The sequence below is a fragment of the Carassius gibelio genome, chromosome A5, assembly GCF_023724105.1.
Source record: "Carassius gibelio isolate Cgi1373 ecotype wild population from Czech Republic chromosome A5, carGib1.2-hapl.c, whole genome shotgun sequence".
In the NCBI taxonomy this organism is placed as follows: domain Eukaryota; kingdom Metazoa; phylum Chordata; class Actinopteri; order Cypriniformes; family Cyprinidae; genus Carassius; species Carassius gibelio.
Genome location: NC_068375.1, coordinates 31476028 through 31492070, shown reverse-complemented (window position 1 = coordinate 31492070; position 16043 = coordinate 31476028). Strand labels below are relative to the sequence as shown.

Below are 16043 nucleotides of genomic sequence, written 5' to 3'. Positions count from 1 at the left end.
AAAAGGAAAGAAAAAAAAAGTAAAATAAATGCGAAAATGGGGTAGAACGAATAAGAATCCATATACCTTACCTTGTTCAAATCCATATACCTTAAAATAAAAAATATTTAGATTCATTGTACAGAAAAGGCTTACTGGGGCTCTCTCTCTGCATTGCGCCAGATGATTTGTCCAAAAACTCACTGAAGCACTCTTTCAGCCTCTTCAGCCAAATGGTAAACACTACAAAACACATATTCACACAACCTTTGTCACTGCAGTCATGCATGAAAAACATAGTAATGACAGTCAAGCTTTTCTTCACAAAGAGCTGAGATGAAGGGGAACAACCCATTCAGGAGAAGACAAGGCTGATAAAACAAAAGAAAGAGTAAGTAATTATATGTTCCACTTTGGATCATTCTTAGAAAATCTATGTGCTGCTTATGTATAATTTTTTTTGCCATGGTGACTGACAAGAATGTCATTTCTGCAGTAAGTTAACAACCCCCTGCAAACAGCCAGTCTGTCCACTCTGTCCTGATGTCTGGGATGACAGTCCACCTATAGCTCACCTACTGTCAATCTCCACGCTTCTGAGATGCACGAAATTCACATATTATGAAAACAGGCAATTAACCAAGCAAATCAGTTAGTTAAATCGTACGTTATAGATGAAGACATTTCTAATGTAAAAAAAATATGTATATTTCAAATAAAAGCTTTCTGTTAATCAAAAGCAGCACAAATATTTTTTACATTTACAACTGCAGAAAAGGTTGCTAGGATGTTTCTGGTGTCCTTAAGTGTGAGCAGTAATAATAGTGATCTTTACCTTAGCAAGATTCTGTAATTGTCTGAACTGATTATTGTGAAGTTCATCTTGTGTCTTATGTCTCATTCAGGTCACGTTCAGAGTAACTGGACCTGTCATTACTCGGTTCAGTACCGGATCCTGAATGCAGGATACTTCACTGACTGTCGGCCAGCTCATCTAAGAGCCTTCGCTAGAGAATCTGGAGTAGCAAAAAACTTTGGGAGGCCAGTGAGACACTAGTTCAACTGGCCTGATAACTGTATACATTGCTTTTTTGTTTTTGGTTTGTATGAATTTGATTTTTATGGCACTGTTTAGAGTTTTGATGTTGTGTGTTTGTGTGTTGCTTTTTACAGTACAAATTTTTACAAATTACTTTTATTTGATGATGATTGATGTGGTTTCTGACCTGCAGTATTGAACTGCCAATGTTTTCATTAAACACTTTAATTAGTGAAGAATGCAAATAGGTCACTACAAATTCCATTTAAGAAGATGGAGGGTGAACATTTATAAATGCAAACAAAGCCAGAAAGCACATAAATCTAGCAGAATTAAAAAGGTTACATTAATGCATTTGGCATATGCTTTTATCCAAAGCAATTGACTTTTGCATTCATACATTTGAACACTCCATGCCAGAGGTGACATTTTTAAACTTTGAAAAAGTTCATTTTCCCCCAAGGTAGAATTCTTTAATTAAAAAGCATTTTAAATGCTAATAGAAAAATAAAGATAAAAAAAGTGGTTGAAAAAGCTATTCCCATTAGAATTACAGTTTACTGAGCAGTGACAATGTTAAATATTATGTGATTTTACAGATTGTACTTATTGCCTTAACCTATTTCCATAACCTAACAGACCTAAAAAATGAAAGTTTTAAAAATCCCTGATATAGAATGCAATAGTCAGTTCAAGGAAATAAAAATCTCAGTTATTTTCTCAATAGCAGAACTGATTTTTAATATGTTGAAATAGACCAGCTGGGATCTACGAGGTTGTTGATTGATTGTATAAGCCATCAGCCTGCGTAGTTTCAAGTAAAAACCCTTTAAAAACATATTGCTTGTCAATTTTGAATACATGCACAAGATTCTTCAGTATTTAAATCATCTCATTTATTTATATCTTTTGAACACATTTGCTTAAGTCAGGGAATACACAGAGCATGTTTGAGAACAGCAATAACAAGAGTAAGAATCATCAGAAATCAAAAAGAATATCTTTTTATACAGGAAAACAAAACTAACAGAGGGCTACTGTGAGAAAACTCAACTTCAGAGAAACTATCTGGTACTGTTTCCAATCAGAGAAATGATATTACGAGTCGAACGGAAACAGTCCTGTGCTTAAAGATGGACAATGTTGTCGGTGCAGGCAAAAATACTCTGGATCTCTGCTATTTACTGAGCTGTAGTTGTTAAATTAGTCATAAAAGACTGATAAAATTCAGAAACAATCCCCAATTTTATTGGCCATTCAGGTTTGGAGAATATCCGCAAAGCACAAACAGCAGATCTTTGATACAAATTAGTGATTTAAAGAAAAAAAAAAAGACATGCATATTTAGCTAATATTGCAAGTGCTTCTCTGAAGTCAAGCAGTCTCATACTAATGAGAAATCTTATAATCGTTAATATAAATATCAGTCACCCTGCATTGACAACAATCAGCTTAATACAAAAGCATGCAGTAGAAATATCACCATTTCCATAATCTTAATATCATTGACATTTCCTAGCTATCTATAGTCTTCGTCATTTACGCTGCCATTGTCAGCATAATTTTGGGACAAAAATATTATATGTATATATCTATATATATATGCACTTAACAAAGATGGTAAGACAGATATGAGAAAGGTTTAGGTAAACCAGCATTCAATAGAAAAATGAAATCAAATAGTTAAATAACACCAAACTTAGTGTTCAAGTGACTATCATGCAACGAAATTCCAGCTGAAATAAACTGCAGTTTCAGTACTGTGTGTCCTGTTTTTATATTGATGTGACTTTCACTCTTCAACGTTTATTTTCGTGGTTAAACACACAGAGAACAGTACACTTTTTACATGCGGTTTTGTTTTATTTTATTTTATTTTTTAGGGAGCGGTGTGCGGACAGGTGTGGAACTTTTTTGCATGAGATAAAACATCCAAGAATGAGACACAACTGTAACAGAAGCAGAACACCGGAGCACTAACACAAGTACACGTGCCTCACGGGGTTTGTTTGAGAGACATATTTTGATTGGATTTTAAAAGATGACCTCTTTTTATCTGTATAAGAGGCTCTTTGGAAAAATTATTTTCAAATACCAACAACGGAAAAAGATCAGTAGTCATCATTGATATGACGTGGCTCAAAACTAGTGAGTTCAAACATTAGATAAAGTGTGAGAAAATTAAGAAGCCTGTAAGAAGCTGCGATAATAATATAAAATAAATAAATACAACCTGAGGACACAAGGTCAATAAAATAGTCACATGACCGGGGGACGATGTCACACTGACACGTCAGTTAACCAGAGTTCAAACCCTTCAAAGTAGAGTGAAACCAGTATAAAGTTCACAAGGTCTGACATGCACTCCATAAACTATCTTATCATCTTCTGACATATAAAACTATTGCTGCCGATTTTGACTGCAAACCTTTTCATTCTTCCAAAGACTTTCACACTCCTTGCACTTTGCCCATCCAAAGGGTAAACACTAGTGGTCAACCGATATGTGTTTTTTGACAGCCGATGCCAATATCTTGGAAAGCAGTGGGGCCGATAGCAGATATAAAACCGATTTTTTTTAATTATTATTATTAATATTTAAGAAATTTGAAATCATTTGACTATGGATTAAAAAATAAATGTGTAAAAGAAATAATCTTATGCTTTATATGACAGTATTTTTCTCAAATAAATAAATATTTAATAAAAATATAATTAAAAAGAAAGTAAACACTGTGACCAACTGGGGACTCAGTAATCTGGGAAGTTTGTGTGCACTGGGAATCATATTTTTCAAATACAGCCAGGGTAACCCTCATTTTACATACAGCACACAGTGAAAAATGACATGAATATGATAGTGGGCAAATGCATAAAGCGCAGTATTATTTGAAATCACCAGTTTATATTTTAAAGCATTCAATTAACACTGACGGACCATCACGCAGCGAACATGATCATGCTGAAATAAAAATGCACACTTCACAAGATTTCACAGATGGATTCGACTAAGTTTGCAAGGTTTGTGAAATTAAATGTTCATTAGTCATTCAAAGATTTGTTTAAATTATATAAATGCATATTTGCTTAATGCTGATGGCAAATGCTAAAGTATTTTAATGTTTGCCTTTCTATTACTAATAGTCTTAATATAAAAGCAATCATTATAATACTTTCTGTATACATTAATTTCTTTGTTTAACCGTTCTATCTGATAATTAGACAGACTTTTATCTGTATTAGACAGAACGATTAATGATGACGATGAACAAGAGAGAGAGTGTGAGCACTGCGTGTGCTCAGGTGCTACCGCTCTCAGCGCCGTCAAAATAAAAGCCCCGGCTCGAACACATCGGCTAAGCAGGAAAACTTATCGGCTCGATGCCGATATTTGAAAAATGACAAATATCGGCCGATATATCGGTCAACCACTAGTAAACACACTTTCAAAATGTTCAAGGGTAACAAAATGTTCACTCTCCTTTAAAATCTCACACACAGACGACAAATACATATAAACTCTTAAAAATAGAATAAGTAATATGTCAACAATATGCCACGAAGAATATAAATGTCAACATCTAAAAAAACTAAAAAAAGCTATATGTAACTGTCAGCTAAAATCACCAAAATTCATTCAATCAGCTGCTCTTTAATGGCCTCCAATGATTTTAAACCTCCACTATAACTAGTGTAGAGATACAAGAGTTTTATTTTTAAGAAAAATTTCCTCTAATGATGTAATTGGATGTCCACATCTTTCCATAGTCTTAAAACAGAAATGAAGAGGTAATCTGGTATCCCTACTGTATGTTAAACTGAAGTATGCTTTTAGTTCGATTCAATCGGCCCAACTTGAATAGGCGCTTTCCTAATACCACTGACTTGGCTGAAGAAGTAACAAAAAAAAATTCTAAACATTGCAACATTAAAATAACACTAACATTGCAATTGGTGTAACAGGTTACATATAAAGCACGATTGTGGCTTTCCAGAAAAAGGAATTATTCATTCAATATGCAGTTCGCCTACTAACAGCAAATCTGCTGAATTATTCCAAATCTGAGCTAATGATGTGAGAAATAATGACTGGTATAAGCTGGAAGACCCCGGACGTCACGTCGTTCTTTATCAGGCTCTGGTAGAATCTGCCCCAAAACAGTCACACATACCAACAAATGTCCACTAACGTCTGAACACACATGGACTGACGCATCAGTTGGCTGTGAATCACACGGAGAAGCCTGTACATAAACGCTTTTGATATACTGAAAAAATCATGCTCTCCAAAAACGTCAGGAAAGAAAAGGCATAAATTCAAAATCATTGGCATCCAGAACATGAATTATGTGAAAAATTACTTTTACAATTGCTTTTGTTTTAATACTAATAACAACAGTAAGAACAATGTTAATAATAATAATAATGATAATAATAACAACAATATTGAAAATCTACACACTGTAAGTGAGGACGGCGAATCAGTGTAACATAACTCACACTGGGAAGGTGCAACAGAAAGCACTTCGCTGAGGCCTTATTACCTGTACTTATCAAAGACTGTCCAACTCCACACAGCACATGTGCACAACGAGGGGAGTCTCTGCACGGGTGTAAAGATACAAGGACGGTGTCTGGGAGGGAGGGGGGAAAGTTGAAGGTAAGACAGAAGACGACGCACAGAAGTGATTGACAGGTGAGGGGGCCGGGCCCAGTGTGGGAGGGTCAGGCACTGAAGACTCACAGCCACCCATCACTGGGCTTGCTTTCCTTCCTCCCTCTCTCCAACTTCCCCCCTCCCTCACGCTCTCTTTCACTCTTGCACTCTCCATTTCTGGCTGGGCACTCTTGTTAGATGTGGCTACAACGAGCTCAACCTGAGGAAAAAATGTCTGTCAGCTGCGTACAACAACAAAGTCTATTCAAGAATGTGCAATGAGCAGACCAAGGCAACATAAAAAAACTAGTGTAGAAACAATTTTCAGTCTGAAATTGCCAGTAAATTTCACAATAACAAAGAAATACTGAATTAAGCAGAAATTTGTAGAAGTAGAAAGACTGAAATGGTATTTTCTAGTACAACATACTAAAATCTGAAATAAAAAAAAAATTTTTATAGTGTAATTGCCACAACAGCTTTGTGAAAACTGTGAAAAAAAACCTAAATGTTTTCTCTAACAGCGGTGAATTATTTAATATCAGCATATTTTAAGGCTACTATATAATGAAGATGCTGCTAAATATTTTTGTGAAAACTAGGGATGGGCGTTTTCCGCAAATATCACATTCGAATATTTGAGCTCACAAAAAACGAATATTCGAAGTGAACAAAGAAAAAAACGTAAAGCAGCCTGCAGCAATTAGGCTATTGTAGAAGGTAGCCTACACTTAACTTTTAAACTTTTAAACTGTCAGCAAATCTTTTTTGCTTTTTTTCCTATTGTTTTACATGTTCGTTGCTTGAGAGATGACGCAACAATATTCTTGAATTCGGTCACTTTCTGTGATTCTCCACGGCATCTTTGAAGTACTGTTAGATTTTTGCTTTCATACACCTTCATATATCCCGTGGAGAATCACAGAAAGTGACCAAATTAGTTTTTTGTTACATTTTTTCCTTTTTTTTTTTTTGGCGAAATTCTAATATCATTTTTATTTATAGAATAATTAGAGCAGAACGAATATTAAAATGTTCGACTATCCTTGCACACCCCTAGTGGAAACGGTGATATATTTTATTCAGGATTCTTAGATGAGTTTCAATAAGTTTCAAAGAACATCTGACCGCAAACTTTGTTGTGCACAAAGTTTGCACCATCAGCATCTGTTATAGACTGTACCATTAATCTGTCAATACAAGGATGTACCTTCACTGTAGAGGGGCGGCTGGAGCTCCCGAACAGTGGAAATGGACATTCTGCCATTTAGAGTCCCGGCGATGCCACACCCTCGTCTCTTCTGATTGGCTGCTGTGCGGCCGGCCCTGCCCATCCACATATTGCGTGAGGCGAATGTAGGCGATGCAGGCGGCCTCGTCTCCAATCAGGTGCACGTGAGGGTTCAGGATTGTGGTGTGGATGGGCTTACTGTTCTTAGACAGCACTATGACAGAGTGAGAAACGGCCACACTTTAATAAACCGACGTCATGACCAAAGGGGTAGAGGTGAAGAGTAATCTGACTCCGCTTACAGTTCTCAAAGTAAAATCTGTGGAAGTCCATCCCCTCCACAAGGTTTCCCAAGGCCTCAGGTTCAAAGCAGGTGAGTCCAGGGTCACAGATTTTACTGGAAAGAATTAAAACCATTGTTTCAGTGCCATCTCATTTACTGTCAGTTGTGGGTAAATAAAGTTAAAAATACACCTTTACACACAAGTAACTTACGCATAGGCTTCAAAGTCGCCATTGTTGTTGGCCTCAATAAGCTGTTCAGTGATTTTGATGATCTCCTGTTTGCGTGCTGTAGAAAGAGAAAGTCAGTGTTAACCGAAGCCAGTTTATCCAAACTCCCTTATATTAGTATGCACACGAAGGAGGAGCATTATGGGTAAGTGGCATATATATCTTTTAAAACACTGCAAACATGTTCCGCAGGCTCACTATAATTTATTCAGCAGACTCATTTCTAACGTGTGTCTTTCTGCATCAGTACACAAGCTGCTGTGACAGACAGAAGCTTATAAACACAAAAATAAAAAAACAGGTTGTCTGAACATCCACCCAAACAGATTTCAGCCACCTACACTACCGTACGTGCGCTCACACACAGCATTTCATTTCCAGCTCTGTTAGTCACAGGACTCCAAATACTACAGCTCAAACAACTGAAGGTTAAGATACAACTCAATCTCTGGAGGAAACACAATTCAAAGATTCTCTGTAAGATCAGGTGCTCCTATCACAAGTAGTTTGTTTAGATTATTTAAATATATACAATATGCATATATTTTATGTTGGACTTACATATTTTACATTAAGAAGCTTTAAAGAAGGGTATGTGAAAAGACGCAAAACAAATCTGATAATTATGACAGCATGGTAAAAGGTTTCCAAGAGTGGTTTAATGTGACATAATATCATATATTTCTTATAATAATAAGTAATGCTTCTCCAGCAACAAATCAGCATATTAGAATGATTCTTGAAGGTTTAATCCTTATTTTTAAGGATTATTTGACACTGAAGAAAATTCAGTTTGCCAATGCAGGAAAAATGACTTTTTACTGTTTTAAAATATATTCAAATTTTTTTTTTGTTACTTTTTTTTAACTATCAACTTTTTATAACTGTGATAATATTTCACATTATTTCTGTTTTGCTGTATTTTTCATCAAATAAATGCAGCCTCGGGAACCATGTTAGACTTGTCGATAACAAAAATATCTTACCAATTCCAAACTTCTGATTAGTAGTGTATCTTTTCTATTAATGTTATTTGATAAAAACCAATTCCTGTATCGACCTGCAATAACACTTGAGAGAGACTCTCCTCTTCATAACACAAAAGTGGTCAGAGATGACTTATTTGAGACGCATGTTACTCCCAGGTGTCCACAGTGATGTGATTAAATCACCCGAGAAATCCACACTGCATGCATGTTAGTCCAATAGCATCACTGCTGCCTGGAAATCAAAAACTCATGCTGCCGTGCCAGTACTGCAGGACACTGACACCACATACTCACAATGTGCTAACAGCAGGGGGCTTGAGGACGGTTGGGCAGGGAGAGGGGAGGGGTGTGATGGGGCAGATACCGGGGCAGTAAGGGGTCTGCTGGCTGCTGATGGCTCACTGTCTGTATGGGTGGCTATAGGTCTGCGTACACTGCTCACTAGATCAGTCAAACGTGACACTGGATGCATAATTGACAGAAGGCAGATGACAGGAAAAGACAGATAATAAACATGGACTCTAAACAAGTTTCTAATAAACATGGACTCAGCAGAACTTCTGAATAACCTGTCTGCATGCTGGTTCATCTGGGACTTACTCTGTGTGGGAATATTGGTGGTCTGGGGTGTGAAGGGGGCGGAAACAACAGCTGGAGTGATAGTGCTTCCCCCCTCAGCATCACATGTGGGCACAGAGCCCCGACGAACCACACCCAATAGATCAGTGAACTTAGAGGCAGCTGTGGGCCCAGACAGGGCAGGACAGAAATAACAGAGTGGAGCTTAGCTTAGAGAAGGAGCAGAACAGATAATAGCAGTCCTGTGTGCAGTGGCATTAAACGAACAGATTACTCGAAAATGAAAATCTATTTCATCATTGTATACCCATACATCATTCAAACATTCAGGACCCTATCATTCACCCAGCGCAATGCTACGCAAGGCGCAGCGCAAGTGTGTTTGCTAGTTTCAGTCTGGCGCCATTCGCATTTTCCCGTCCAGTGCTACGTCGTTTAATAAGCAAATGCATTTGCGCTCATTTTTGCGCCTATGGGCGTGCTGATCTAAAAAAGATGTGTGTTCAGGCACATTGCTGGCGCATTGCTACTTTAAGGAGCTGAAAATAGACTGCGCCATAGACCAACTCAAACCTGGTCTAAAGTCGAGCACAATGTTTTTTCTTTGTTATTTAAAGAGCGTACACGCTGCAACGATGTGCTAAAAAGGAAAAACTATTCCAGTGGGTTTTTGTGTACAAAGACGACAACTTTGACAAGTGTCAAAATGATCCCTGGATCCATGAAAATGACTTAAAACGCTTATGCACACCAGGCCAGTAGTTGGCAACATATTTTTAAAGCAGCACTATTCAAACACGTACTGTGATACATATGTCCATGACATCATGAATTTGATTATGTTGGAGAGAATAATGGTACCTGTTTTCAATTGCTTAAATTGTCAGGCACCCGAAACACCATTGTCTTGTAAAAGAATGGTGAAAACGTGTAAAAAGGTTTCAGGTTTTAGCTGAAATTGGCATTTTTGTTTAAACATCAAAAGAAATCCATACATACCCGGAAAGACACGAAGGTAAGGTGAGCATATGTTAACAGATTTTTTTTTTTTTACTATACTTCTAAAGAAATCCAGAGAAACTGGTTAAACAATCAGGACACAGAAATTGGCAAGATTAGATCTGATTAAAAACAAATTATCTGTTTACTAATGAGAACACAAATTATGACAATTATCTTCAGTAATGCAACTCATTTAATGGCACTACTTCACAAATTTTAGTGCTGATCTGTATCACACACATGCAAAAGGGGATTATGGTAAGATGGGTGAGGTCATGGCAGTCAGAGGGCACTTACTGAAAAGAGCAGGGGAGGGGCCAGGAGGTGTGTGGGCGGAGTCAGGCATAACTGAACTGTTATCTACAAGCTTTCCTGTGACACCCCTCCCAAAATCACACAGAGAGAGAAGGAACACAGAAAGCATACTGACATCAATTTGGTTTTTGCAGCCATTCTCTAGCCTAGTAGTCCCAGCTAAGAGTTGCTTCAGTATACACGACTGATGAATGAAATGAAATGCAAAAATCCAATTTTTTCAATCAAAGTTCCTTAATGGAATATGTCACCCTAAAATAAAAAATTATATGGCAGTTGTGCAGGTCTAACTTCATTTACATCCCGTGGTAACTAGGATTTAAACAAGCTCAAGTCTGGATCCAGAACACATGAGAAGAGATGATACCAACCCCTCAGAGGATCTCAGATGATGCTAACCCTGAATCAACAAACAGAACTAACAAATATTGCTACAAGTGTGACTGCATTATACAATAATTGCTGCTAATAATGTTCATCGTCTTGCTGACTACGTCTTGTATTAATTTTTCTGAAAAATCCTGTCATATGCACACAAACTGACAGTCACCACTTATAAGCTACTTCTAAATATTGTAGAAACATCATTTTCTGTAAAGTAGCTTTGTAATGATTTGTTTCGTAAAAAGCGCTATACAAATAAACTTTAATTTAATTGCATTGTATTTTGTCTCGTTCCACTGGCAAACACAACAGAAACACAACAAAATAGAAAGTTTTACTAAATCAAATCAACATACTCAGAGTTTGAAAACACTTATTTATAGTCCTTATAAACTGGCTCTATTCAAATAACTTATTTAAACAGAAGTGCTTTACAGTAAAGCTAGCTTAGATGTTATTAAGCTAACTTCTCACAGCTGTGCTAAAATCATCACTCAACTATTTCAGCCAGATATTTCCCAACACCATCTCGAAGTAAAACTCACACCCTTCTCATCGTCTCTTTAGTGTGATCTCGAAAACAAGACATCACGCTCCTGTCATGCACATTGTCTGCCCAGAAATTTGGCGGCAAGTTTTCTGCTCTTACGCACACTTGCACACATGCTCTGAAATAGCCAGGGTCTCTGTTTCCCACTGAGCTTAATTATAACACAAGGTGCCCTTGTTCTGGGGCAGAGAGAGCTGAACACAAACGCTGAAAGTAGGAGTGACACCAAGTGAGCACTGAATGAGCTCAGGCTAAAACTTTTCACTACATTTCTCAGTTTAATATTAACGGACCATGAAGTGAATCTAAATGTTTATATTTTTGTTGATACTCTGCATAAACTACCATTTAAAAAGTTTGGGATCAGTAAAATTTTTATGTTTTTGAAAGAAGTCTCTTATGCTAACCAAGGCTGCATTTACTTGATAAAAATTTCAAGAAAACCAGTAAAAATGTGATATATTATTACAATTTACAAGAAATGTTTTCTATTTTAATACATTTTAAAAGGTTTTTTTTTTTTTTTTTACCATTAGCCATTACACCAGTCTTCAGTGTCACATGATCTTTCAGAAATCATTCTAATAATTTTTTGCACAATAATAATAATGTGCTGCATAAAATTTTAGATAATAATATATATTTTTTTTAATTAATAGAAAGTTCCAAAGAACAGCACTTATTTGAAACTGAATTTTGTAGTGTTGTAAATGTTATTACGATCACTTTTTGTCAATTTATTAATTGCTGAATAAAAGTTCCTTAAAATTAAAAGATCCCAAACTTTTAAATGGTAGTGTAAATTTGATTTGTTTTTTCAAATATGAACTTTAGGACTGACTGTATGCTCTGTAAGTATGTAAAATCTGATGAGTACCTTTTTATTTTATTTTGTGGAACACAAAAGAAGATAATCTTAAAATTAATCTGAAGATGTTTTTGCTTTGGACCTCACTGACTTTCACTGTATGGACATTCTTTAAAATTTTTGTGTGTGTTTTGGAGAAGAAACTAAGACATACAGGTTTGGAACAACACAAGATTGAGTAAATAATTATTCATTTGAAAGATTTAATACATAATTTCCATTTTTTGCCAAACACCCCCTTTCAAATCAGCCCAATGTGAAAACACATAAGAGAGCAGGTCACTGTAGAAAGATGACAACCTGAATGTACTGAACACGTACTGAACACATTTTTTGGATTTTGAACTAAATACAGTATTATATTATATTTGCTATTCAGACTAGAAACAACTATAATATTTTTGCAACCTTAGTGCAGTGCGTGTTGTTCCATACAAATGCTTATAGTTGAGTCTTACCTTTCATTTCCTCATCCTCCACTGTGGCATTACTGCTGTCCGACGACTCCTGTGATATTCAGACACAGAACACCAATTAGTCACACGAGGTATTAACATTTTTCAGAAAGAATACCAACTAGTGCCAAAGTCCTCACTCGCATTGTTATACACACAATATAAATGAACATGTAAACAGCAGAACTCTGGGGAATCACACGCACAATCAACCGTTCAATAATGCATGTCCATGTCAGCACGACTGTTAGAAGAGGCTTGTTATGTTTGTTTTACTTAACGATATTAAACACAGGCCACACCTCCACCAGGAATGAACATTATGAACTCAATACTCTTTCCTAATTTCACAATATCCTGTGCTTAAATCTGAGAGATGCACTAATTTACAAGAGTACGGCAAACGCTTCAACGTGCAGCATATGGGTGTAAGGAACAGCATTCACCTGTTTTATAAATCATTTCAGTCCTGTGTTACGTCACCACTTGATGTCTAATTTAAAGCAGAGTCCTGATGGTTTGCAATTCTTACTAAAGCATTTAACAACTATTTCATATTTTCAAATGAGCCCAGCTGTATTGAGAAAACACATTGTTGTGGTAAGCATTTACACACGGCAGCACTTCTCATTGTACCTTATCGCTCAGCTGAATTAATCGACAGAATGATGTCTCAATAGGAAATGAGGAGGAGGGGGGCACGGTCACCTGTGATTCGGGACTGTGCACCTGTCACAGCGTAACTGTAGCAATCACCAAGGACACCAGCTCCTGCTGTAAATAGGCCATCAGTATGTGGGGCGATATTATTAGGTGCTCCTGAAAAGGCTTTTGTACTCTTATTCCATCATCTATGCTGCACTACAGACCTTGTTACACCTATATAAAGAAAGTGGCAAATGTAGCAAAACAGACAGTGTCCCACGCAAGGGTCTAGTAGCTCATTTTCTAAGGGGAATTTTAAGACCAATTCAGAATTCACACAGAACAGCAACCATTGGCAGAACAACTCGGCCCAGATCTAGACTTCACTACTGCCTCCTGGGAGAATCAAAGTGTGATGTGTGACATCACTGTTTGCGACACCTATTTTCTTCCATTTGATTTCTATTCTGTTTTATTTTTTAAAAGAATTATCTTCCACTAGGAGTACTACAAAATGCTACTTAAAAAATAATGACTGTCAAAAATAAATGTTTTCATGTCAAGGGAGATAGTTTTGCAAGTTGCACTATCAATGAGCACCACAAGAGGTCTCTACGCCACACAGCCGGAAGCAAAAGAGACCGGAGACGGCAGGTTTAATATTCTCATCATGACACAGATTTCTAAATGTTGCTCTTCGGCCTAATACTGCAAATGTCTGATGTGTCAAGAGTCATTTCCCATCATCACAATCATGAATAAACATCACTACTAAACAGACCGTCGATTAATCGCGAAACAATCGCACTAGCACGGAAAGGAGCGCCACACAAACAACTGGAATTGTGTTTCATGAGAGGAACATGTATACTCATTTGCATGTAATGTTTAATTAAAACATGCAATTTGTTATTCAACCAGATTTAAAGAGTACTAGTGCGAGAACACATTAAACTTCAAAAAGGTCATGCAAGCAGCCAACAGGCACACATGCTCAGATGATGTCATAGTCTGTGGACACATTAGCAGAAATGCATTGTGGGGATGCAGATAAAACAGAGGACGGATGGTGGGAAGGAAAGAAAAAGAGTGGTGGTGGTGGTGGGTTACCTTAATCCCATCCACTGCATTATGGATGACAGTGGTCTGTGCCTCCTACAGAGCGACAGGGGAGGAGGGGGTGGAAAAACATGAGGAGAAAAAAGAGGAGAGAGAGAGTATGTGTGTGTGGGTGGATGGGTGTTTGTGATTGCCAACCCAGTAAAAATTAACAAACAAAACATGCACAAAAACCACCAGAGGTTCAACAGCAGAGAGCTTCAGAAAACAAATTACTGCACGTTGGGCTCTAATTTTTCTAAACCACCAACTACGAATGCACAAAACAAGCATCGTACCGCTGAAAGTGGAATAGCGGTATTTTGACAGAACAACTTTGGATGCTATCGCAGCCATTAGACTAACATGTTTATTTTAATCTGTCTCCTTATGTGTCAACCCAGAAACCTGCTAGCTAGACACACATCAGACCGCATAAATCTGTAATGAACACTTCTCTCTTGCAGGAAGTAACATTCCCTCACTGTCCAATCGGCAGCCTGTGGTCCCCGTCATTATCAGGTATTCATCACCATGACAACCGTTGCCCCGTGCAACAGGCAGCAATTGCATGCTAAGGTTACTATGAACCACTCAGCTATAATAGATAACATAATATCATAATGATATATATATATATATATATATATATATATATATATATATATATATATATATATATATATATATATATATATATATATCAGTGCTATGAACAAAAGAGTCTATAAGAAGCTGCAAATGCTAACCGTTAATTTCCCCCTTAAAGGGAAAGTTCATCCAAAAATGAAAATTGCAAAATAAAAATATCATCCAGTCCTACATAACTGTAGAGTTAATAGTAAAGCTGGAAGGGAACCCATGGAACGAAGCACTAAGGCTAGAGTCTTTACTGACCATAAACACCTCCGCACTTCACTTCAAGGTTGAGTAACTAAATCTGCTCCATAAAACGCACAAACACAAACAGAACACAAACTCCACAGTGGCTGCATTAAGCTAAAATTATCTAAGCTAACAGATTGTGTTAAAAATGTAAAAGATTGGATGACAAAGAATTTTCTCCAATTAAATTCGGATAAGACGGAGATATTAATTATTGGACCAAAAAACACTACACAGAATCTTGTAGATTACAATCTGCAACTAGACGGATGTACTGTAACTTCCTCTACAGTCAGAAATCTGGGTGTTATATTAGACAGCAATTTGTCTTTTGAAAATCATATTTCCAATGTTACAAAAATTGCATTCTTCCATCTTAGAAACATTGCCAAGCTACGAAACATGTTATCTGTTTCTGATGCAGAAAAGCTAGTTCATGCATTCATGACCTCTAGACTGGACTATTGTAATGCACTTCTAGGTGGTTGTCCTGCTTCTTCAATAAACAAGCTACAGGTCGTCCAAAATGCAGCAGCGAGAGTCCTTACGAGGTCAAGAAAATATGATCATATTACCCCAATTTTACAGTCTCTGCACTGGCTACCTATTAAGTTCCGCATCAGTTACAAATTATCATTACTTACCTATAAGGCCCTAAATGGTTTAGCTCCAGCGTACCTAACTAGCCTTCTACCACGTTACAACCCATCACGCACCCTAAGGTCACAAAACGCTGGACTTTTGGTAGTTCCTAGGATAGCAAAGTCCACTAAAGGAGGTAGAGCCTTCTCACATTTGGCTCCCAAACTCTGGAATAGCCTTCCTGATAATGTTCGGGGTTCAGACACACTCTC

At 37.1% G+C, this 16043-nt stretch overlaps 1 protein-coding gene across 42 annotated transcripts in view; it reads right to left on the bottom strand.

The window, feature by feature from the left end:
• Window positions 1-1889: 1889 nt before the first annotated feature.
• Window positions 1890-16043, bottom strand: part of camk2b1 (calcium/calmodulin-dependent protein kinase (CaM kinase) II beta 1) — a 56438-nt gene continuing 42284 nt past the window's right edge. For 10 of the 42 annotated variants that reach the window (XM_052595306.1, XM_052595308.1, XM_052595312.1 and 7 more), the window contains 8 exons: window positions 12565-12613; window positions 10287-10361; window positions 9009-9149; window positions 8703-8870; window positions 7402-7477; window positions 7209-7303; window positions 6886-7120; window positions 1890-5895 (listed from right to left, as the gene is read on the bottom strand). In XM_052595306.1, coding sequence (XP_052451266.1) covers window positions 6888-7120; window positions 7209-7303; window positions 7402-7477; window positions 8703-8870; window positions 9009-9149; window positions 10287-10361; window positions 12565-12613 — 837 coding nt within the window. In that variant the 3' untranslated portion in view covers window positions 1890-5895; window positions 6886-6887. Of the gene's footprint in view, window positions 5896-6885; window positions 7121-7208; window positions 7304-7401; window positions 7478-8702; window positions 8871-9008; window positions 9150-10286; window positions 10362-12564; window positions 12614-14316; window positions 14362-16043 lie in introns of all 42 variants that reach the window. The other 32 variants (XM_052595301.1, XM_052595311.1, XM_052595315.1 and 29 more) reach the window with 5 other exon arrangements.